Below are 24,592 nucleotides of genomic sequence, written 5' to 3'. Positions count from 1 at the left end.
GTCATAATGGTTTATAGCATTGTGTAGTTTCAGGTGTACATTATTGTTTTTCAGTTTCTGTATAGACTGCATTGGGCTCACCACCGATAGTCTAATTTTAGCCATCACCTTTACCCCTTTTGTCCACTCACCAACCCCCTTCCCCTCTAATAATCACTAATCTGTTCACTTTATTCATGTGTTTGTTCATCTTCCACATATGAGTAGAATCATGTGGTGTTTGTCTTTCTCTGTCTGGCTTATTTCACTTAACATCATACCCTCAAGGTCCATCCATGTTATTGCAAATGGGACAATTTTGTCGTTTTTATGGCCGAGTAGTATTCCATTGTATATATATACCACATCTTCTTTATTCATTCATCAGTTGATGGGCAGTTGGGTTGCTTCCACATCTTGGCTACTGTGAATAGCAGTGCAATGAACATAGGGGTGCATAAATCTATTTGAACTGTTGCTTTTTTAGTTCTTTTGATAAATACCCAGGAGTGGGAAAGCTGGATCGTATGGTATTTCTATTTTTAATTTTATGAGAAATCTCCATACTGTTTTCCGTAATGGCTGCACCAGTTTGCATTCCCACCAGCGGTGTATGAGGGTTCCCTTTTCTCCACATCCTCTCCAACATTTGTTATTTTTTGTCTTGGTAATTATAGCCATTCTGACAGGTGTAAGGTGATATCTCATTGTTTTGATTTGCATTTCCCTAATAATTAGTGATATCGGACATCTTTTCGTGTGCCTCTTGGCCATCTGTATATCTTCTTTGGAAAAATATCTGTTCAAATCCTCTGCCCATCTTTTGATTGGGTTGTTTGTTTTTTTGTTGTTCAATTGTATGAGATCTTTATGTATTGGGGGAATTAACGCCCTGTCAGAAAAATTTGCCAATATTTTCTCCCAGTTGGTGGGTTGTCTTTTCATTTTGTTCCTGGTTTCCTTTGTCTTGCAGAAGTTCTTTAGTCTGACGTAGTCCATTTGTTTATTTTTTCTTTTGTTTCCTTTGCATGACTAAATACGGTATTCCAAAAGATGCTGCTAAGACCAAAGTCAAAGAGTGTACTGCCTGTATTTTCTTATAGGAGTTTCATGATTTTAAGTCTTACATTCAAGACTTTAATCCATTTTGTGTTAATTTTTGCGCATGGTGTAAGGTAATGATCTACTTTCATTCTTTTGCATGTGGCTGTCTAGTTTTCCCAACACCATTTATTGAAGAGACTTTCCTTTCTCCATTGTGTGTTCTTGGCTCTCTTGCCGTAAATTAGCTGTCCATAGAGATGTGGGTTTATTTCTGGGCTCTTGATTCTGTTCCATTGTTCTATGTGTCTGTTTTTGTGCCAGTACCATGCTGTTTTGATTACTATAGCTTTGTAATATATTTTGAAGTCAGGGATTGTGATGCCTCCAGGTTTGTTCTTTTTTCTCAGAACTACCTTGGCTATTTGGGGTCTTTCGTTCTTCCATATAAGTTTTAGGGTTCTTTGTTCTATTTCCATGAAGAATGTCATTGGGATTCTGATTGGGATCGCATTGAATCTGCAGATTGCTTTTGGTAAGATGGACGTTTTAATTATGTTTGTTCTTCCAATCCACGAGCATGGAATATTTTTCCATTTCTTTATATCTTCTTTAATTTCTTTCAATAATGTCTTACAGTTTTCAGTGTATAGGTCTTTCACCTCCTTGGTTAAATTTATTCCTAGATATTTTATTCTTTTTGTTGAGATTGTAAATGGGATTGTATTCTTGACTTCTCTTTCTAATAGTTTATTATTAGTGTATAGAAATGCAACTTATTTTTGTAAGTAGGTTTTGTATCCTGCAACTTTGCTGTAGTTATTGGTTATTTCTAGTAGTTTTCTGGTTTATCCTTTGGGGTTTTCTGTATATAGAATCATATTATCTTCAAACAGTTATCTGCAAAAAAAAAAATGTGAGTTTCACTTCTTCCTTTCCAATTTGGATACCTTTAATTTCTTTTTCTTGCCTAACTGCTCTGGCCAAAACCTCCAGCTGTGGGTTTGTCGTATATGGCCTGTATTATGTTGAGATACTTTCCTTCTATACCCGTTTTATTGAGAGATTTTATCATAAATGAATGTTGGATCTTGTCAAATGCTGTCTTTGCATCTATTGAGACGATTATGTGATTTTGAGTCCTCATTTTTCAACACAAGTTCTTTGTCAAGTACATGATTTGTAAATATTTTCTCCCTGTCTGTGACTATCTGAGAATAAACATTCTTAATTTAAATGGAGTCCAATTTATTTATTTGTTTTTTAATTTATTGTGTTTTTGGTTTTGTATGTAAAAAATCATTCCTAACTGAAGGTCACAAAACTTTCTTCTGTGTTTTTTTAAAAAAGTTTTAGAGTTCTAAGTTTTACATTTACATCTATGATTCATTTTAAGTATTTTTTTGTATTGAGTGTAAAGTATTAATAAAGATTTTTATTTTTATTTTGCATATGGGTGTCTAATATTACAGGACTATTTTTAGTTGGAAAGACCACCTATCCTTTCTCCACTGAATTGCCTTTTTATTTTGTCAGAAACCAGTTGGCCATATATCTGTGAGACTGTTTCTGGATTCTTTTTTCTGTTTCCCCCCAGCTCTATGTTTGTTGCTGCTCCAATATCACTCTCTTGATTACTGCAGCTTTGTAGTTAGTCTAGAAGTCCTGTATGGAGTCCTCTGACTTTGAAGAGAATGTGTATTCTGCTGGTTTTGTATGGAGTTTTCTCTAAATGTCAGTTAGGTCAATTTAGTTGATAGCTCTTCATGTTTTCTATATCCTCAGTCACAATTTGTCACCTTTTTTTATCAGTTCTGAGAGGGATTGTTGAAGTCTCCAACTATATTTGTGAATTTGTCTATTTCTCTTTTCAGTTCTCTCAGTTTTGCTTCATGTATTTTGAAGTGCCGTTGTTAGATGTATACACCTTACATTTACATTTTGTTATGTCATTTTGAGAAATCAAACCCTTCGTGTTTAAGTAATGTCCCTCTTTATCCTTGCTCTGAAGTCTAGTTGACCTGGTATTAATATAGCCATTCTTGTTTTCTTTTGATTAGTGTTTGCATAGTATCTCTTTTCTATCATTTTATTTTTAACCTATTTATGCTTTGTATTTAAAATGGGCTTCTTGTACACAGCGTATAGTTTGGCCTTCATTTTTCAATCCAATCTAATGATCTTTATTTCTTTTTTCTTTAAAGATTGGCACCTGTGCTAACATCTGTTGCCAATCTTTTTTTTTCTTCTCCCTAAAGCCCCCTGGTACAAAGTTGTGTATTCTAGTTATGAGAGCCTCTGGTGGTGCTGTATGGGACACCGCCTCAACATGACCTGATGGGCAGTGCCATGTCTGCACCCAGGATCCAAACTGGCAAAACCCAAGGCTGCCGAAGTGGAGCACGCAAACTTAACTACTCGGCCACATGATTGGCACCTGATCTTTATTTTTAGTTGATGTGTTTATAAAGTTTACATTTAATGTAATTATTAATATGATTGGATTAAAATCTACCATATTGTTAGCTTTTATTTTTAATCTCTTACTTTGTTTTTTCTCCCTTTCATTTCATTTTTGATTTTTCTGTTTTAGCTCTGTTATTGATTTATTATTAATTTTTCTTTTAAAAATTATTTTATTCATAACGTAAGCCCTAGGTTACACAGTATACATCTTTAATTAATCAGAGTCTACCTTTAAATAATATCATACTACTTAACATAGTATGAGGACTTAACACTGTTCTTCCAATTTATTCCTCATAATCTTTGTGTTTTTGTTGTCACACGTTTTATTTCTACATATGCTATAAGCATTGCTAGTATTTTTACTTTAGGTAATTGTCTTTTAGAGCAATTAAAAATAAGGAGAGATGAATTTTATGTTTACTTCCATTTATTCTGTTTCTAGAACCCCTTATTTTTTTACATATATGTTGTATTTTACCAAAGTTTTAAAAAATATGTTGAAAATTTTTTTTTATTAGCATCTACAACACCAGTCCCTGACTCCTCTTGGCTCTGTTGAAAATTTGTTGTGCTTAGACAGCTGGGAATATGTTTGATTTGTATAATTCTTTTATGCTCACTTAGAATTTCAGAACCAAAAGCCTGAATATATCATATGAGGTCCTTTGGCTTAATCTTCAAAGTCTGACAGATTTACTTCAAGTGATCCTATTTTAAGATGTATCTGAAGTTCTCCTTTTGAGGCTGAAACAAGCCTGCTTGGTCTATGAGTCTCTTCATCTGTCTCCTTCTCTTACTCTTGCTCTCATGGGTGGAGAGGGAGTAACAGGACCAGCCTGTCCTGCTTTTTAATATTCTCCTTTAGTATCCTCACACATAGATGAAGATAGTTATTGAGTCTTTTCTTACCATTCTCCTTTACAGGTAAAAAAACATTCTGTACTTCTCCAAGTTTTTTATGGAGGGATAGCTCTCCTTTTTCACTATATCTTTAAGCATTTGTATAGTATTTCCCCCTGAATGTTTCATGTAATTATTTTTGTTAGTGCATGTGTAAATAAGTGGTAGCAGTATTCACCAGGATGAAGGAACCAGAGTCTCGAAGGGGCCAACAACGGCTCTGGGAGAATGCCTGGGCTTCAAATGAAGTGTTGTAAATTCTCAAGGGTCCCCAGTACCCTTGCCAATTGGTGGATACTGTTCTGACCCTTATAGCTGAGTGCTAAACTTAAACCCTCTCTCTGAAGCCATATGCCTTCTTTTACTCCAGATATATACCCTTAGGAAAGCTCAGGGATTCTGAAATTAGGTTCGTGTGCTCCAAAAGCTATGTTCATCCAAGGACCTGGTTTATTCCAGAGCCACTGAATGCAAGAGCCCTAGATTTGTTACTTACATCAGGGTGGGGCAGGAAGAAAAGAGCAGATGGGAAAACCCAGAATTTTTCTGAGCAAGCTATATTCAGTTGCAAGAGAAAAAGTACTCTTGACATTTGGGCAAGTCCTGCAGTAGAACTTATAAACACTTGTCAGTTATGAGGGGCACTGCAAGAGATACTTATTTTCAAGCTTTCCCTTTTATTTCATGTCCAGAGCATAACATTTTCTTTTTGTCTTTTTCCCCCTCAAGGGGTGCTACATCCATTGTGTACAGATGCAAACAGAAGGGGACCCAGAAGCCTTATGCTCTCAAAGTGTTAAAGAAAACAGTAAGTTTATTTCATTATATAATAGCATCTCTAAGGGATCTGTGACCTGGAGGAGCCCTGATTCAAAGGACAAAGGGACCAGAGAGCTGCCATGTGCAGTGAACTCATTTGAATCTTGATTGTGAAAGTGCAATCAAGTGGGTTGCGTCTGATGGAAACTGTGTGCCTGAAAGCGACTGGATCTCAGATCGGATGAGGTTGTGGGGAGAAGTATGGAAAGGAAAACATGCAGAGCTGGCAGGTAAACCTGGGTTTGTACGCCAGTCATGCTTTTGGCTATACAAATATGCCTAGATTTTCCAGTGATGGGTTTGCTTCAGTAAAGGCCAGCTGGGCAAGTGCTGATGTTTCTAGGACTGAACCTGCCATCTAAGAAGTTTGTGTTGGAACAAGAAGGAAGGATCGTGTTTTGAGATTTCTTCTTTTTGCCCTATACTTATAGGAGAGGTGAGGGGACAAAAATTACTTAGGCTTATCTGCAATGAGCAAGAAATGCAGCAGGTGAAATTTCTAAATACAAAGGTATTTAGAGCCCAAGGTAATACTCACGGCACCCAGAGAGTATTTGTCGTTGTAATGCTCTGCTTGCACTTTCTGTCCTTAGGTGATTTCCCCTTATAAAACGTCAATAATGGCAACATATTCTTTTATAGCACATCCTTTCTTTCGCAAATTTTGTGTGAACAAATATGTGAAATATATATACTTCTAGAAACCCAGTTGTAAAGTATGTTGAAAGAGAAGTATCATAAATTTTGAAGTCAAATAATACTTCCCTTAGGTCAAAAGATTTTTTTTCCTAAAGGCAGCGTAACGTCACCGGCTGTCTATATATTGTCTGGCACAGGGAAATTTTACAGTCTCGTTTGATGAAGACGAGAATAATGGCACAGGGTTTTTAGTCGAGTAGAAGTGGAATGACATTTCGAAACAATTTGTTAGAGTTTAAAGCCATAGCAAAGTAAAAAAAAAATGGTTTGTTGAAGTAGGTAATAATTTAAATGGCAATTGCTACTGATAAACTCTATGTTCTGGATTTCTTGTTTGGTGTAGGCATTGATTTAAGTTATCCCAGAATGTAGAGGAATCTTTTGATTGGTAAGGTTTGGAATTTTCTCTTAAATCAAAATCCTATTACAGAGTTTATTTGAATTAAGGATCATTAAAAATTTTATGAAATAGAATTTCCTGTTGAATAGCTACTTTTTATAAAAATAAATTGGCATGGTTTAGCAGTAGTCACACACGAGATGTTTTTGAACTTGGTTGTATCCTTTCTTGCTGGTTAAAAAAATTTCAGTAAAATTTGTGAGTGGTTATTTTTGTTTCATAGTTGAGGAAACTTTGAAAGATACATGAAAGTCCAAAAAATAAACATTCAGAAATGACTTGTGAATGCTGAGAGTCCCAAAGGACAAAAGGCTGGTTTAGAGAATGCTCGTTTATGTCAAAAATCTGTGGATGGATTGGAATAAGAGATAGGTGAAGACGTTAGGCAGGTCCACGAATCATATTCATAGAGAAAGTAAAGCTCTTGTTTGCCCTTGCTGTCTTCTCTTCTCCACCTCTGTTGTGGAAACATCTTCCTCAGAAGACAGGCAGGAATAGAATGTGGATGGGAACCAAATGACAGATGGAGCTGCAGAGCAGTGCTGTAAGGCAGATGTTGTCAAACACAGTTACTGTTGTGCCAAATGGAATGAGAGAAAATCCCCTGGAGAAACCTCAGCCTTGAACATGAATTAGATAGAATTCCCAGGATTGTCTGCTGGAATAAACCATGCACAGAGATGTGTAAACGAGAGCAATTGCAGGCAAAACCTCAAAGAGCAATTGCCTCCAGTGTTTCATTCTGTATAGGTCATGGAGATGGAAATTTCCTGATCTAAATGAAATGAATGAAGTCTAAGAATCTATTTATAGAGAGAAAGTGATGCAGGGAAAATAATTCAGCCAAGGATCTGCTCTTGAGGGCAGAAGGGGACTTCAGAAAACTTGATTTATTTATGTAATCTATCTATTAAATCAAGCCACATAAAATTGCCTCTGTTAAACCATTTTTTCCCTACAAAAATGCCAAATTTTATGTGTTTCAACTAACAACTTAGGGCCCTCTATGCTACTTCGCTGGATAGATCCTCAGGTCTTCATTTTATGACTAGACCTAAATCTAAGAGGTCTGAAAGTTAGTCTATTATCTATCATCTATCTGTGAGAGTTACCTGGGGCTGCCATAATAAACTACCACAAACAGGCTTAAAGCAACAGAAATTTATTCTCTTACAGTTCTGAAGGCTAGAAATCTGAAATCAAGGTGTTGGCAGAGGTGATTCCTTCTAAGGATGCTGTGGGAAAGTTTGTTCCATGCCTCTCTCTTGCTTCTGGTGACTTCCAGCAATTGCTTGGCATTCCTTGTTGTAGATGCATCACTCTAAGCTCTGCCTCCTTTGTCACATGGCCGTCTTCTCACACATTCTCATATAATCGTCCCCTTAAGCATGTCTGTGTCCAAATTTCCCTCTTCTTATGAGGACACCAGTCCTATTGGACTGGGGGCCCAGCCTACTTCAGTATGACCTCATCTGAAATTAACTACATATATCTAAACAACAGTTCAATTTCCAAATAAGGTCACATTCTGTAGTACTAGGAGTTATGACTTCAACATATCTTTTTGAGGGGACACAATTCCACCCATAATATTATCTATAAGAAAGGATCTCTAAGGTGAATTTCAAAGTATTCTATTCAATATTTTATCTGAAGATGAGTAACACTTATATCACATTCAAGAAAGTTAATAAACATGAGAAAACTCATCCAGTTTATGTGATTGATTAAATTCATATCTGTTTGTTTTTAAGTCCAAGAAAGGTTTTCTCTCTCTTTTACAGTTAATTATTTGATAATTTTTTGATAAACCTCTTTCCCAAGATCTGTTTAAATACTTTTTCAGGACAGTTTACCCACATGTCATTTTGTGGCAATAGTAAGTACCTTTCTCATAGCTTAATATTTTACTATTTTAAGCTTAATGTTAATTGTTAAATATAAATATTAATTTCCCATAGCTTAATATTTTGGGAAGGATTTTATTTACACTGGCAATAAGAGACTTATTCCCCCATAAAACACCCAGATCATCACTGAGAATCTGTTAGACAATCATTTGTGTGGGTGATAGACAAATACTGTACCCATGGGGAGACAGACTAAACTACCAGCTCTTTTGGAGAGAGCCATATCACATTAGTGGTCAGGTACAGGACAGAGTTAATACTGAGAATGAATGTAAAATGCATTGTCGTATACAGACAATTGGGTATTTTGGCTAATAAAATATCCTTGTGGGAAGTTAACATGTAATTATAATAAAATATTTTTAAATTACCATTTATTTTATAAATGGATGTAATACCATGTACTTTATATATAAATGACTACATTTCATAGAATTAGAATACATTAAAATACATATCAACAAAGGTCATAATGTCTGCAACTTACATTCCAATAGTTACACAACAACAAAAAGTGTGTGTATGTGGGCATGTGTGCAAATAGGGAGAGAGTGAAAGAAAATACAGCAAAAATCAACAATTATTGAATTTAAGACAGTATACTAGTGTCTATGATGATATTTCAACATTTCAGTATATATGAAAATTCTCATAACAAAAAGTTTTAGGAAAAAACATACTTCAACATTCAGATCCTATTCAACATAGCATTTCTTTTGGCCATTCAGAAAGCATTTCCAGATCTTGCAGTTTCTAAGTGTTATGATAAACGTCAGTGATTCTCTACTATAGATGTATGGAGTACTAGAAAAGAGAAAATGATAGTTGAACCAAGTTCTTACTATTCTGAAAAAACCTGGACATTTCCAGAAACAATATCCATTTCTCTCATTTTGTCATTAATGAGGATTAAAACTTTGAACATAGTAAGAGTAAACTAGAGAGGAAAATGAATTGAAGGACTTTTTGGGTTGTTTGTTTATTTTTTTCCACTTAGTGTTAGTGATCCTTGTACTGAAGAAGTCATCAAATCTCTAGGAGTGGCATTTATACTTGCCTCTTGGGAAAAAGTGGCCGATTTTCTAACGTTTTATTTTGAAACCGTTACAGACTCACAGGCAGTGCCCATAAATACCTCATTACCTTGCACATAAGAGCTCATTGGCCTGCAGGCATCAGTGCAAGTTTTCCTATGAACTTTGTAAGACAAGAGTCAAGGGTGAAGGAAACAAGGCTAACTTTTTACGTTCATGCATGACCCCTTCCTCATCTCCATTTTATGTGATATTGAGAAGAAAATGAAGTAGAGTAGAAAGATTTACTAAGCTACTTCCTTCCTCAGGTTAAAGGCTGTGGGGCATTAAAGGATTCTGGTAGACACAGCTAGTGCGACAACCAGTGATTTACAAGATGAACCTTTTTACTGCTGTTATATGACTTTTTGAATATGCTGGAAATAGAATTGCACCAAAGGAAAAAAAATAGATTCAAGGAAGTGTCAAAATTTGAACAGATTAAGTAGAGGGAACCTTCAGCCTGGATGGAATTTTGCTGTGTTAAATGAAATTGTAACTTTTGGAGAATGACGTGGTGATTCCTGGAGTCACTATTTCAGGAGCAATTTACACGCTTTACCTTTCTCCCTTCAAAATAAATCCCTCAGGGTGTATCTAAATAATCACGCTTCAGCCCCATGAGTATGGCTCATTTTCCAGAAGAACTGACTAGGAGTTAAGAAAATTGTGCTCACCAATCATTTATAGTGTCCCTGGAATTTTGGAGACAAATATTTAAACTCTAGAATTCAGATGAAATTTCTAGCTGTGTGGCTCAACTCTTGGCAAAGATTGCATTCAGCTTACTGTAAAACCCATGCCCTCTCGTGAAATACTCAGGATTGAGTCTAACAATTAATCTCAGTGTGCAAATTCAGGATTTTTGAGTCTGAGAGCCAATCTTGGTGTGTAAATTCAGAGTACATAGGTATTCTGACTCCCCTCAAGAATGACTGTGCCGTTGCAGACTTAGATCATGGGCTCTGGAGATCATGAGGAGTTCAGGATCACTTCTGCCACTTAGCACCTGTGTGACTTTACAAGTTACGTAAATCTCTCAATCTCAATTCCTTTGTCTGTAAAGTGGCTTTAAGAATATCTAGCTCATGGCGTTCTAATGAAGATTAAAATGAGATTATTTATGTAAAATATTTCTCAGCACTCAGGAAGCATGTAATAAATGCTAAACGATATTCTTATTATTAATTGTAATGGGTCCACCCAGATCTATTATAACAGTACCAGTTCATTCTGTGCAATTCTGATGTTCTCATTAGCTTGATTAAAACTGAGCAGCGAATAGCACCAGACATATTATGCACTCACGTATGAATAAAATTAATTTTGTTGTTTTTGGATTGCTTTTAAAATTTCCGCTAAAAATGGGTGTGTATTTTACTACTGTTGTCAATAAAATTCAATTTGGCATTAAATAAAGATTTCTGATCCTACGACCTCCTATTACATCTTGGATGCCTGTGATTCCTAAATTTGGAATGCCTTCAACTCTATGGCTTTATTTTGATTCTTACCATTGGAGCAGTGTGACTAGCTTCACAGTGTAAGAGCTGTTCCAGGTCTAAATTTTGTCATATTTTAATTACTATAGTATCAAGTTACCTCTACATTTCTGGAACGGATTTTCTTGAGTGATTTAATAAACATTCACCTCGTAAATGCCCCTAAGTTTTATAAAATTTTCCGTAAGTGCTAGTTTGGCCTTTTATCCTCTTCTATGTTAGGTGAAGAACCACACATTGTGATTTGCAATCATTCTATGAGTTAGTTTTTAACTTCTACTCATATTTCCTTATATTCTTATGGATTAGCATTTGAGTATATAACTATGATGTTGCGGGAGAATTTGAAAGGTTTCTCTAGATAAATTACTGAATGTACACAGGCCCCTTCCCAAATTGTCGGTAGGTGAATCTCCAGAACATCTCCATTAGAAGAGATTTTCAGATTCCTCAGTTCTAATAGAGGTAATAGCATTTATACCACTAGGTTAACTGAGGATTATCTGCTCTTGTCCCTTTCTACCTAACCTTTGGGAACACAGAAAACTGACTATGGACCATTCACTTTCCAGTTGCTACGATGCGGTAAGAGAGATGCTGGGTCAATCTGGGTTGAAGATATGCATCCAACACTGCTGTAGCCACTTCTAACTGCTCGTGCATGTGCTCTAGAAGTGCAGGCAAGGTCGCCTTTGGTCAGTGATAGAGAGGAGAATAATAAATCACTAGCTCAAATAGACTTTTTGGGCCCGATCGAGGTCTCAGAACACATTAAGGAAAGTAGCTTGTGGATAACAAGCCGTGTCAAGTGAAGTGAAACTTCTTTAAGCATTCTGTCAGTTGGAACCCATTGATTTTCATAGGGACTATTAAGCAGGTTTCCTAGAATAGGAACAGAGATATTTCTGTTCAGTTTGTGACAAGTATACATCTACAAGTGGAAAAAGGTAGCGGGGTGGAATGTGAAATCTTGGCTTGATTTCTATGCTTTACCATTCAGAGAGCCACTTAAAGTCTGAACATTCTTGTAGAGAATCAGTTGTTGCAGTTTGATTTGTTTTCTTTTTTTGATAGAAACACTGCTGGAATCTGTCACATTTCAGCTTGCTTATCCATTCTCTGGTTATATAGATCTTTTATAGGTATTTTGTTGCCTTTTTTTTAAAGTAAACACCGTAATTCAGAGGCAGGTTGAAGCAAGGGCGAGGGGGAGGAGAGAGAGAAGTTAAGAATATAGGCACGTGCTTGTGTGCTGTTGCCCTAAAGGAAACACACTTTGCACGGACATCATCCACTCAAGTTACCACATTTAACCCTCTAGCACTTGTGTAAGTGGTAGGTGGTTGGATTTAAAGTGGTCAGGTAGAGTCTACGGAGCAGAAAAAGGAGGTCCATCACAAGCCCTAAACAGAGAAAGTCTTAGAGGGAGAGCTTTGGTTATGGTACCCTAGTAGATGGAAGAGACTAGAAACTTCTCAGAGAGCTGAGCTGGAAAGGCCTTGTAATCAAAGGAGAAGTGCTGGGCAGTGGGAAAGTTCAGAGGAGCCCAAGGTCAGAAGATCAGAGCTGGGGACTGGTGCCCAAGGGACCACAACCAAGAGAGTTGAGGGAGCCAGAAGGAGCACAGCCTATCAGCCTCAGAGCAAACTTAGGATTCATATCATAGTGAGAAGAGGAAAAGCTATAATCTTAGTGTTAACAGGGAAAAACATTTGATTAAATTTTCATTTTTATATTTCTTTATGGTGCAAAGTTGAACGGTAGTCGAAGCTGCATCCATCCATCCAAAGTATGAAGAGGAGAGGAGAGAAAGAAGGCTAAAAAAGAGCAAGTCATGGAGCTCCAAAATCATTAATTTGCTAAAAGAGCGAAAATGAATGACTATGTTCAGAAGATATTAATTAGAAGAGATCCAAATAATTTTCAATATTGAATTGTCTTCTCTTTCAACTATTCCTTTTAAGTAAGCACTCTCAAATCCCATATGCCACCTCAGTAGTTTTAATAGCAAAGGAGCATAATGCTAATAAGAATGGAGCCCACATTTAATTATTAAACACTATGTAGTAGCTCCTTTCACATGTTAACACAAGGAGCCCCATGGGAGTGTTTTACTTGTGGGAGTTTTAGAGAAGCGACATGTCCAAAGTACACAATAGCATGTGGAATTTGAACCCAGGGCTTTTGAGTTCCAAATCTGGGCCCTTTCTATTTATTGATGCCAGCCAGGTCCTGATAGAAAAGAAGACAAAAAAAAAAGTCAGGAATGGTCGTGGCTCAGATCTGGGACTGAAACTAGATGTTGCTCCTCCCTAAACTGATAAGGGATGAAAAAGCATTTGTTGACACACAGACACAGGGATGCTGAGTTCAGTTCTAAGTCACGCTGTGAAACAAGGGTAAATAGCATTCCCTTTGTGCAGAGAATACAAGCAACATATTTCTTTTCCAAATGCTGTTAAAACCTTAGTTCAATAAGTCTCAGCATATAATGTCCACTAACAGATGAAAAGTGGAATAACTGGGAAGTGCATAATATACAAAATACACACATTTCCTTGTGCTAATCTCTTTGCTTTTTTTCTTAATGGTAGATTAAGGGGATGCAGTGATGGCCCCAGATGTGGCTATGTGTATGGAGTCCCAATTTCCTCTCTGCTGCAAGTGTCAATATCACAGGATAAATCCAGTTAAAGCTACTCAATCTTATCTACTCTAGAAGTCTGAAAAATGCATCAAGTTGATATTTATATCTACAATGGTTTTTTTCCCCACAACATACTAACTGTCACTGGGAGGATTTTTCTTTGAGATTTTGAGATCAGAATAGCCTAGAACTGTTTCTCCATCATAGCATCAGGACACACTTTGGTGTAGTGATCAGTTTCAAGGTGGGACATACCTCATAAAGTACTATAAGCTGTGAATGATTTCTTTTATTGATAAATCAATGCAGATCCAAGATTATCATCCTCATTTAAAAAATTTTGACATATTTTTATGAAAGCGAATGTGGATGAGTGCCAAAATTTACCCATCACATTTATATCTGTAAAAAAATTTTAAGATATTCTCTATTTATTTGACAATTAAAATTCTTCCTGAGACTGGTACCACTAGATATCTGGGGGGAAAAATACTTATAGTTTCCAGTAAAAGATATCTTCGTTTTTTCCAGTTTGAGTCTTTTTTAGTTTAAAAGAATTTCTTCATGGTAAATATTCAGTGTAAGTTCAGCTCTCTCTCAGATCTTTTCCTTCCTTTCCTGTTCTTCCCATATTGGCCTCTGGGTTCAAGAGAAGCTTGAGTAACCCACGGAAGCGTGGTCTCCACAGTGAAGATAAAGTAGCCATGCGCCAGAGCCATTGCCAGATGCTAACTGCACTAGAGATCCAACTAGATGAGGGTACCAGCAGCTGTAGATGGGGACACATCATGGGGTTCAACAGCTGTGTGGAAAAGGCCAGTGAATAATGGCCAGACATTCAGGAATGGGATTAGACCATCCCAGTGACACAAGATCAGAGACCAGCCCAGTGCATGGTCATCTTTCCGCTGCCTTCTCTGAACCCTGACAGTCCTGGACAGTATCAGAGAGGTAGCAATGCTAGGACATCAGCAGGGAATGTGTGCATATCTACTCAATTACTCATTCATGGAACGTTTACACTCTGGGCCATTTAACCCAGAAGGGACTTAAGGACACACTGATGGGAGTGCATTGAGGATGTGCACAACAATGTAAAGAATAAGACACTGAGAAGGACTGAGCTGACATGCTTTAATTCCTGATTTCTGGAAGCATCTAGTCTCTTCAGAAAAGTGAAGCTCTGGGGTTCACTTGTGTTAAGATGCTTCCTTAGCAAGGGAGGCAAATCTAGACTTTCACGTCAAGGAAGGATACTCCTGTGGAGCAAAATCAAGGATGGAATGTTTTTCAAACCTTAAATCATTAAGATCTCTAGCATCTCCTTCTTTCTAATTCCAGCCCCAGAGCGTGATTATATTACTTTTGGGGTCATTTAATAGCCTTTTTATTGCTATAGCCTATTTCTTTTTTTTTTAAGGAATTTTTAGCATTCTTCAGCGATATTAACCAAGGTATCTGAAGGTCTTAATTATCTTAGAAAGAACAGGCAAGAAACTAAAGCTTCCAAGAGTGTCCACGTTTCTGCCTATTCAAAGCTACCCTCAATAAGGGATTCAACCCCAAGATCTAATTAAAATGCTTAGTATTTCCAGGGGTATTTTTCGTTTTTGTCATTTGATAGGTTACAAACTCATAAGCTTCTTGAATATCTGATTACTCAGTTTTACAACTAATAGATAATCACTTAGTTTCAATATCAAGGAGCTATCTTAGGGCCTCTGAAAGTATACGTTGTTCTGCCCCTCACTTCAGATGGTTTGGGAATTGTGCAACTGAGTCATTGCTGTTCAACTGAAAGAAATATAAAGTGAAAACTAAATTTTATTGTTTTCATGCCTTCTTCATAATTTTAAAAGCATTTTGAAAAGTACTGCCTTGACCATGTAAAAGTTACCAAAAGGCACTGAAAAGAAATGATGTGGTTTTTTACATTTCTATTAGAATTTGAATGTATACAGGACATGGCTGACACCCAGGTCCATAGCAACTCAGTTGTGACCTTGGTGGTCAACAGTAATTAATAAATATAAGAAATGGTCTTAAAATCTCCCCAGAGTTTAACCAAATTAGTACAGCTCTTATCCCAGTTTGCAAATAAGGTGAAGCCAGGTGTCAAACAGGCATCAATTCCCCTCTGAGTACCATCGAGCAAGAAGATTGTGTTGGATACGGTTTAGGATTTTAATGAAGTTGTTTTCTGCTTTTGGAAAACAAGATAAATAAAACCATATTTCATGTGTATTAGGCATTTTTTTCTTACTGTTGCTGGAATGATCTCATAAATCCTAATACTTCTAAATTTAGTTTGCTTCATTTGCAGTAATTTTTATGGGAAGACTTAGAAAATTAGAAATAGAAGACTAGGAAATGCCTTACTTTTACAAATCCTTTCAGGGAAGACACTGAACATCTACCATGGGCCAAGAGATTTCACATATATCCTCATTTAATCCTTACAATAGGAATACTGCAGGTTAGCAGTGATTATCTCCATTTTATCCGTGAAGAAATTGACGTAATCCTCAGACAGGGTAAGTGGCTTTATAAAGGACTCTGACTGGTAGAGCCAGGATTCAAACTGCATTTTCTTAAAAAGTACAACCAAGGATGTACTTTACAGAATGGTTTATATTAGTAACAAATTGAAAGAAATTAGGCATTAATGACACTGGACCATTAGGAAGCTGTTTTACATTCTGCTTATGAATATTAGGAACCCATAAAATTTTATGGTATTTTTTAGTGAAAACTGTAAGAAATAAAATTATATTTTTGTATTTGAAATATGTAAATAAATATAGACAGTTTAAAAAGCTGAAAGGAAATGAACCAAAATGCTAATGAAAGTTGTGTTACAACGGTGGATATGTTCCTAACTCTTATTTTTTTATATTTCACATCTTTTAAAAATGTGGCTGTGATACTTATAAAGATTTATAATGTCTGTTTACTTTCTTCCAGCCTTGACAACGTGAACCTGAAAAGAGAATTTGGGAGGCTAACATTATATTCCTTTTTTTCTCACAGGCTGTCAGTTTCCTTTTTGCAAGGATCTGACTATGCTGGTGTTGAAGTCACCTCATTCGTCAGTATGGGAGCAGGGACCCCGCAAGGTCTTTCTCTTAAACTGCCTTCTGATGGGCACAGAGACAAAGCAGAGAGCTCACAGTTGCACGCCTAGAATTCTCTGCTTACCGAGGTCTCACAGCCCCTTCTCTGGCACTGTGTAGTAGACTCCAATTCTCACTGTTATTTTCTAATTTTCATCATTTTATTCTCATTTAATCTCTTCTCTGGCTGTGTTTGATACACAACACTGATCACAGAAATTAAAGAAAGCCATGCTGTTTGAAGAACAGGCCTCCACTTTAGCAGCTATAAAGGCTCTATCAATCTCTTGGAACAGTCTTCCTTTACCTTGGGAGAATGCAATCTTAAATAAATGGTATAGTAACCATTAGTGGCTCACAGTTTGGAAATCACAAGCTTCTTTCCATGCAGGCTCTAGAAGATCTGGGTACTTAGCTCTGCCAGTGGGACAGACATCCTCCACTATAGTGTCAATAACATGACAAAATGTCATATAGACCTAAATGGGAGGAGGAATACTGACTCACCAATTCTACTCTCTTCTAACCAAAGCTGTAGTACCAGGGATTTTTTTTTAAGCTGCTAACCTTTTGTATTCAAATACTAGCTCCATCCCTCATTCACTCATTCAACAAATTGTTATATACCAGGCATTGGTAAATAATGCTGGGAATACTTATGTATAGAAAATGAACAAAACCCTTTCTGTCATAGAGCTTATGTTCTGGCGGAAGAATCAAATAATGAATTAGTAATTAAATGATAACATAGATGTTTGTAAATGTTATAAAGAGATTAAAGTGATATAATTCATATTGTGTTTGTATGTGTATGTGTGTAGCTACTTCTGATGGAGTGGCCAGGGAAGGCCCCTCAGTTACTCTCCGAGTAAAGTAGGAAGGTCTAGTGGAAGAGAGGGAGAAGTGAGTGCAAAGGCCTTGGAGCCTAGTCAGGAGTTGAATGGCCTGTGTAGAGAGAGAAATGACATCAGATCAAGAGGGTGAGGCCAAGCCATCCTGAGTTTTATGGTCCATGGTAAAGAGCTTGCATTTATTCTAAGCACAATGGCATCTCAACAAAGGCATTTAAGTTGCAGAGTGACAGGGTCTGATTTACATTTTAAAGATGGCACTCTGGCTGCTGTATGCAGAGGGAATGATTGCAAAGGGTAAGAATCCAAGCAGGGAGACTAGTTAGGGAGCATTACGATACTTCTGTAGCCTTTAAAGTAGAAGAAAAGTCAGACAAGAATGGTGATGTGGAATAATCGATTTTATTTCAAGAAAGGAGTGATCAAATATGATATCAAATGCTGCTGACAGGATAAGACGAGATCAGAAAAGTAGCTAATAGTTTGGCTCCAAGTGGCTCCTCTAGGGAGGCCACTGATCTCTTCTGTAAGAACAGTTTTGGAAGAGTTCTTGGGATGAAGCCAGATTGGATTGCAATGATAAATATGTTGGGGCAGGGGACGGAGGGCGGAGGGAGGAAGTGGAGAAAGACTGCAGAGACAACTCTGGAGAGGTTTTCTGTGGAGAGGAGCAGAGATATGCTTGGGAAGCAGGAAGAGGGGTGAGGAAATGAGAGATGAGATCTTTTTAAGGATAAGAGGTATTAAATCAGGGTTACCCCCATATAGTCTTAATCTCAAGGTGAAATACAGAGATAAAGGAAACAGGAGAAAGAGGTGCGTAAAGATATAAAGTCCTTCCTACCTTATATACCATGTTCTCTTCCATCTTTTCTCTCCCTATGTTAAGCCAAATCTGTTTCTAGTGAGAGTCTGGCATAAGCCAAATCTTTTGTATAAACTTTGTTCAGCTTGATATCTCTCCCAGGAATATTTTAAGCCTGTTTCATTCACTGTAAAATGAAAGACTGTTTCCTGTGAAAGAATTTTTGGCATCTATGAGAATGAAGGCTTAGATTTTAGAATCTATGAATGAAGGAGCAGAGGTAACCTCTTGGAGGAGCTGCTCTGTTCTGAATCTACCTGACTTACAGATGTTTCAGGTTCTGAAATACCAGTGTCTGTCTTTCTGGGTTGAGCTTCTCAGAGCCTTTCTTATCTTTTCTAAATTCTATTCCAATCCTTGGGCTCCTCCTCCATTGAAAAGCTCTACTTTTCTCCCTTTTGCCTTCTCAATGTCTTAGAGTCTGTAGGGAGTAGGAGGTGGCTATTAACAGAACTATTGAAAATTGAGTTTCACAATTTTCAAAACCAAGCTTATTTGATTGAAATGTGTTATTAGAGTTTGTCTTCTTACACTGATCAGAGCAAGATTAGCATTATGCTAGTCACGGTTAAAAGTAAAATAGGATATTGGTTCTTCCAAAGTACCTCTCCCTTCTGTCCCACCCCACCATGTCCAATGCTTACCACAGCCTCCACCTCTGAACTGTCACCTCCTCTGTGTAGCTGTCCCTTCTGTTCTCCTCTCCATCGGGTCCAAACTCACTCTGAAAGATCTGGGAGAAGAACATTCAAGACAAAAGACTATCAAGTACAAAATGGAAAGGCCCAGAAATAGAAATGATTTTGGTTTCTTTGAAGATCAACTAGATGCCTAGTGAGCTTCAGTAAAAGGGGATGACTGGTAGGTGAGTTCAGTACAATGGACAGGGCCAAGATGTTATTAGCATCTTGCTGAACCTTCTCCAGTCTTTGCCACCTCAGTAAATGGCAATTGTATTCTTCCTATTTCTCAGGCTGAAAAACTTGCAGTCAGACTTTGCACTTCTCTTTCTCTTCCCCCATAGCCAGTCCACCTTCAAATACTACTGGCTTTTCCTTAAATATATCCTTCCACTACTCACCTCCATCACTACCACCTGGGCCCAAACCTCCATCACCTCTCATAGAGATAACTGCTGTAAACTCTTATTGGGTCTCCCTGCTTTTACTCTTTCCATCATCCTCATCCCTACAAGAGTCAGGGTATCCTTTTAAAACTTAACTAAGATCATGTTATTCTTCTCTCAAAACCTTCCAATTGTGTCTGATCTCTGTCATACTAAAATACCAAGTCCTTCCCGTGGTCAACATGGCTCGTCATGACCCAGCTCCTGGTCATGTGGAGCCTCTGTCATCACCTACCACTCTCCTTGTCTGTCACTTTGCTTTGACTAAACTGGCTTCCTTGCTGTCACTCGACTGCTTCAAACCTCACTTATAGCTGAGGGCCTTTGTAATTGCTATTTCCCTGCCTGGAACACTCCTCCCTCAGATCCGGCAGTTGTGTCCCATCTTAGTTTATCAGAGAGATCTTTCCTGACCATCTTTCTCAAATACATCCTTCATCACCCTATATCCCCTGCCTTGTTTTTTGTTTGTTTGTTTTTTACCTTAGTTCTTATCAACTCTGGACCTTTTATTTATTTATTTGTTCACTTTCTGTCTTCACTAGAACATAATCTTCTTAGAGCATAAACTTCTTAGGAAGTTTATCTATTTTGTTCACTGCTGTATCTTCATGCCCAGAATAGCCCCTGTACATAGTTGGTACTCAAAAATATTTGTGGAATAAGTGGATGAAATTAATTCGATGAAGATGTATACAGATTGATAGATTGAATGATGAAAATATAGTGTTCTCTTGGATTGTTTATACCTTCTCAGTGAGTTAGAAGCAAGGCTGTGACAGGAGAGTAAAGGGAGGAGGGAGTATTGGAGGTTAAAGGAGAGAAAGTGTAAAACGTTCTATTGCAGAGTGAGAGAGCTGAGGGTTCTTTGAGATTTGGGATCATAAATTAAAAATAGGACTAGTCAACTTAGTTGTGAATTTTCTCCCAGACACTTCAATTCAGGCACAGACATGGAATAAGAGAAGAGTAGAGTTTAAACAAATTAAGGGTTTTGCCTGGCAAGTCCAACAGAGGAAGATAAGAGCAAAGTAGTTGAGGGAATGTGCAGGTCAGTGCTTATCCTAATGGACCATGGAATCTAAGTAAGAGACATAAAGAAAGGAGTTAGAAAGCAGAGAGTGATGTTTGAAATCAATATTTTTGAAGAGGTACAGTTGATGGTAATGATAAGGCCTGGAATATGACGATGGGAATGGATTACTAAGGTGGAGTAGAGGAGAAGATTGTCAGAATTGAGGAAACAGTAAAGAAACTGAGAGATAAGGATATGAATGGATCCTCTACATGAGAGTTGAGATAAAGTTGCTAAAATATGCTAAAATCTTCAGTATACGATGAGTGGCAAGGAGATCGGAACATGACTACAGCAAGGAGGAAAGGTTGCAGGTTGTACTGGCTGATGGCAGACATTTCAAAGCAGCTGGGATTTTAAAGGGACAAGGGAGAAATGTTTGGACAAAGCAATGAGGAGGAAAACGATGTCTATTCTTCTGCCAGGCCCTGTGGTACTTTTCCTTTGAGGATAAGAACAAGTCACCACTTGAGCAGACTATGAAAAAAGTGAGGCAGTCGTGAGATGCCCAGGTTTCTATTAGGTGAAGAAGACAAAGGGAATAACAGATTTGTTAAATTTCTACAGTTATTAGAGATACCAGCCTCATGTAAGAAAACCTTGATATTTTCTCTGTCCCACATTTGATTTTGCATGTTCCAACAGCAGTTCTTGGCTTGCAAATCCTTGTAGGCTAAAACTGTCATTCTTGAATTTAACAAAGCTCCAGTTGTCAAGTCTTTTCATCAAGCATGTTATTGCCAACGTGTACTTGTTGATATGTCAGAAAACAGGATGCTAAATTAAGCAGAAACTATGCAGAAGAAAATTGTTGTGAAAATTTAAAGATATTTGTCTGTTTATTTATCCATTAAAAATTTATATTTTGCCTTTTTCCACAAAGGATTTGAGGAGCACAGTTCTGTACTTCACATCACATTCTCTGGTCATTGTCAAAACACACTTAAGAGGGGCCGGCCCCGTGGCCCAGTGGTTGGGTTCATGTGCTCTGCTTTGGTGGCCCAGGGTTTCGCCGGTTCAGATCCTGGGCATGGACATGGCACCACTCATTAGGCCATACTGAGGCGGTGTCCCACATGCCACAACTAGAAGGACCCGCAACTGAAATATATAACTACGTACTGGGGGGATTTGGGGAGAAAAGGCAGAAAAAAAAAAGATTGACAACAGTTGTTAGCTCAGTTGCCAATCTTTAAAAAAAGAACGCAAGCCTAAGAAGCCAGAGAAAGAATAGAGAGAGGAAATAAGATTTTTAGTCCTAATCCCTGCAAAAAAAAATGAGATGAGGCTGAGCATTTTATGTGAAAACGCTGCTGTGTTTGACTGAATCCTAGAAGTAGAGGAGTAGTCTGTACAACTTGCCAAGAGTATTTGAAGTTCCGGAGTCCAGATCTAGGCTGCATCTGAGACAGCTAAGTGGCTCAAGTGAAATGGAAATCTGGTATTATAACCACTCTCCTTTTCTCCAGTCCATTCACCACCTCTGTCTCCATCCATCATTCCCACAATGTAGAAACTGGTTTTCCTTTCTTTCCTTAAGTCCTCATTACTTTTTTCTTTACATATTTTTCAATCCATCCTCCTTTCTTTTCCTCCACCTTCTCAGCCCCAATTTAGGAGTATATTTGCTGTGTATCTTAGTAAAGGATCCATATTTGATTAACTCCTTTCCAATGGTGGAGCTTTTTTCTCTGATGCTACTATAGAATTACACCTCTTCTCCATTTCGTTTTTTCCCCTCATGGAGGCAGATAGCAAAATTGGGATTTCTTTCAATATTAAGGAATCTTGATTTCTGTAGAGTTTTGGAACTGTAAAATCTGTATGACCACTTTTATTAAATTTTTCTATTAATTTTTATGAATAATCTTCAAAAAGTTATGTTTTATTTTGAAAGTATATCAAAAACCATTAAAATAGGCTATTTAAAAAGTTAATTTATGAGGATGAAAGGAAATACTTCTTTGAATATTTAGGGTGGTTTAAATAGAGGAGCTAAAAATAAGGCTTTACAGAAAAACCCATGTGCCCAAGCCATTTTATGATTACCCATTTCATATTGTCAACGAGAGCAATGATACAAAGAATATAAGGGAGACAAAGCTCCTTCTGATGAGCAATAAAATACAATAAGTTAGAGAAGCATAACTGTGTCCCCACTGCTGTCAATATGATTTACTTTGTGGCAGATAAAAACTCAAGAGGGGCCAGTCTGGTGGCGTAGTGGTTAAGTTCACATGCTCTGCGTCAGCGGCCCAGGGTTCTCAGATTCTGACCCTGGGTGTGAACCTACTTACCACTCATTAAACCATGTTGTGGCAGCATCCCACATACAAAATACGGGAAGAAGGGCACAGATGTTAGCTCAGGGCCAATCTTCCTCACCAAACCAAACAAAACAAAACCCTCAAGAATGCACTGCAAATAGACAAAACTTTAACGGGTCTCCTCGCATTCCTTCTGCCTGCCTGTCTCCCAGACTAGGCAGGGCTGGATTGCCCACTGGCCCACTTCATGCAACTGGGCCTACCAGACAGACACCTGAAATTTCAGGCTCTTCCAGACACTTCTGGATTTGAATGAGATATGACAACTCACGTGGAGGAATATGGCATCACAAGTGACTGCCAAAGAGACTGGATTTGCAACCCAGAAGTACGGAAAAGTTAACACTGCAGGGCCGAATTCCACCAATGGGAAACAGGAGGAGGTTCCTGGGCAGGTAAATACCCCCTCCTTCCTCCTTCCTGTGAACCTCTTCAAGGCCTGGTGGCCTGGTAAAGCTCCTCTGGAGAAGTACTGTGTGCCGGTTGTATGCAGCTGCCCATATGACCTGCTGTGTCTGCACAGCTCACTGTGACGCAGCAGCCAGTGTGCTAACTGCATCCTGTCACCTCTTACCTTGCTGAACTTCCCTTCTTCCTCACTCTCACTGCCTTGGGTTTGCACCTTCCAAAGAAAACACCAGCATGTTTTTCCTTGCCTCATGTTTGTTTTCTAGGGCACCTGGGCTCCAATGTACCCTCTAAGGTAGCATTTTAGTAATATATATTTTTATAATCGTAAATTGTTGGTAACTAGAAACTACCATTCTTCAGGGAGTTTCGTAGATAGTGAAGGTATGTTTCATGGGTCTCAATATTGTTGTAGCATTGGTCTGTTAAACCATCTGTTGATGCTATAGTACCACTTGGAAGCTAATTTCAAGCGGCAATAATGACTGTGCAGATAACTGCCCATTGACTTTTGTGGCTTGCTTGGCAGTTATTTTCTAAGAAACGTCTTTCATTCTGAGCGGCAATGTCAGAGCTCAGAGCCTCTCCTGGCCTCCCCAGGTGTTTGGAAGGAAAGTCAGAAGTGGGAAGGAAACACTAGCTTCTGGAAGAAGAGGAATATTGGGAAGATGTGAGATGAGATGGCTGTCAAGACACACACCTGTGTGACCTCTAAGACATGACACCTTGGGAGGAGCTGCCTCCAACATAGGGCTGCCTAGGAGCCTCTGAGACTTTGTTTCAAAAAGACGACAAATGACCCTCAGCTAATCTCTCTAGGAAAGATTTTCTGACCTCAGTCTTCTGTTGTCCTTGGCGTCTCAGCCATTTATCTGCTCACTCTTTGTCCACTACTTTTCAGCTTTATCTTCTGCGAGTTTCCTTGGTTGTTATCACTTTGACTTATAGCCCAGATTTTGTTCCTCGGTTTACTCTCTTTGGATTGATGGTTTTTAATGTCTCATTTTTCTCTAACTTCTTTCCCCTAATATGCTTTTCTGCTTCGCTCTTGTCAGCTTCCGTTTAAGTCATGACCTGAACCTCATTCACCCTGGGCCCCAGCATTCAAGGGAGCCGAGAGGAGACTGCAGTCACATTTTTCTGTCATTTATGTTATTACTAAGATTTTGTTCTTTTCTTCCTGTTTTCTATTTTCAAATGTGAAATCTTAAAATTTCTAGAGTAGTGATTCTCAAACTTTTGGGCCTTAGGAGCCCTTTATATTTTTTAAATTATTGAGAATCCCAAATAGCCATTTACTATATTAGAGATTAGAATTTTTAAAAAGTGTTTATTAATTAATTAAAAGCATAATAATAAATCTATTAATTTTAACATAAATAACATTT

The 24,592-nt window shown here is 37.8% G+C and overlaps 1 protein-coding gene across 5 annotated transcripts in view; it reads left to right on the top strand.

The window, feature by feature from the left end:
• Positions 1–24,592, top strand: part of CAMK4 (calcium/calmodulin dependent protein kinase IV) — a 235,305-nt gene that overhangs the window by 114,423 nt on the left and 96,290 nt on the right. For 4 of the 5 annotated variants that reach the window (XM_023617871.2, XM_070234457.1, XM_070234456.1 and 1 more), the window contains one exon: positions 5,119–5,197. The exons of the other annotated variant lie outside the window; for it this stretch is intronic. In XM_023617871.2, the coding sequence (XP_023473639.1) occupies positions 5,119–5,197 (79 nt within the window). The remainder of the gene's footprint in view (positions 1–5,118; positions 5,198–24,592) is intronic. 5 annotated transcript variants of the gene reach the window in all.

This window comes from Equus caballus, chromosome 14 (assembly GCF_041296265.1).
Source record: "Equus caballus isolate H_3958 breed thoroughbred chromosome 14, TB-T2T, whole genome shotgun sequence".
Lineage (NCBI taxonomy): Eukaryota > Metazoa > Chordata > Mammalia > Perissodactyla > Equidae > Equus > Equus caballus.
This window is presented reverse-complemented; position numbering and strand designations above follow the sequence as displayed.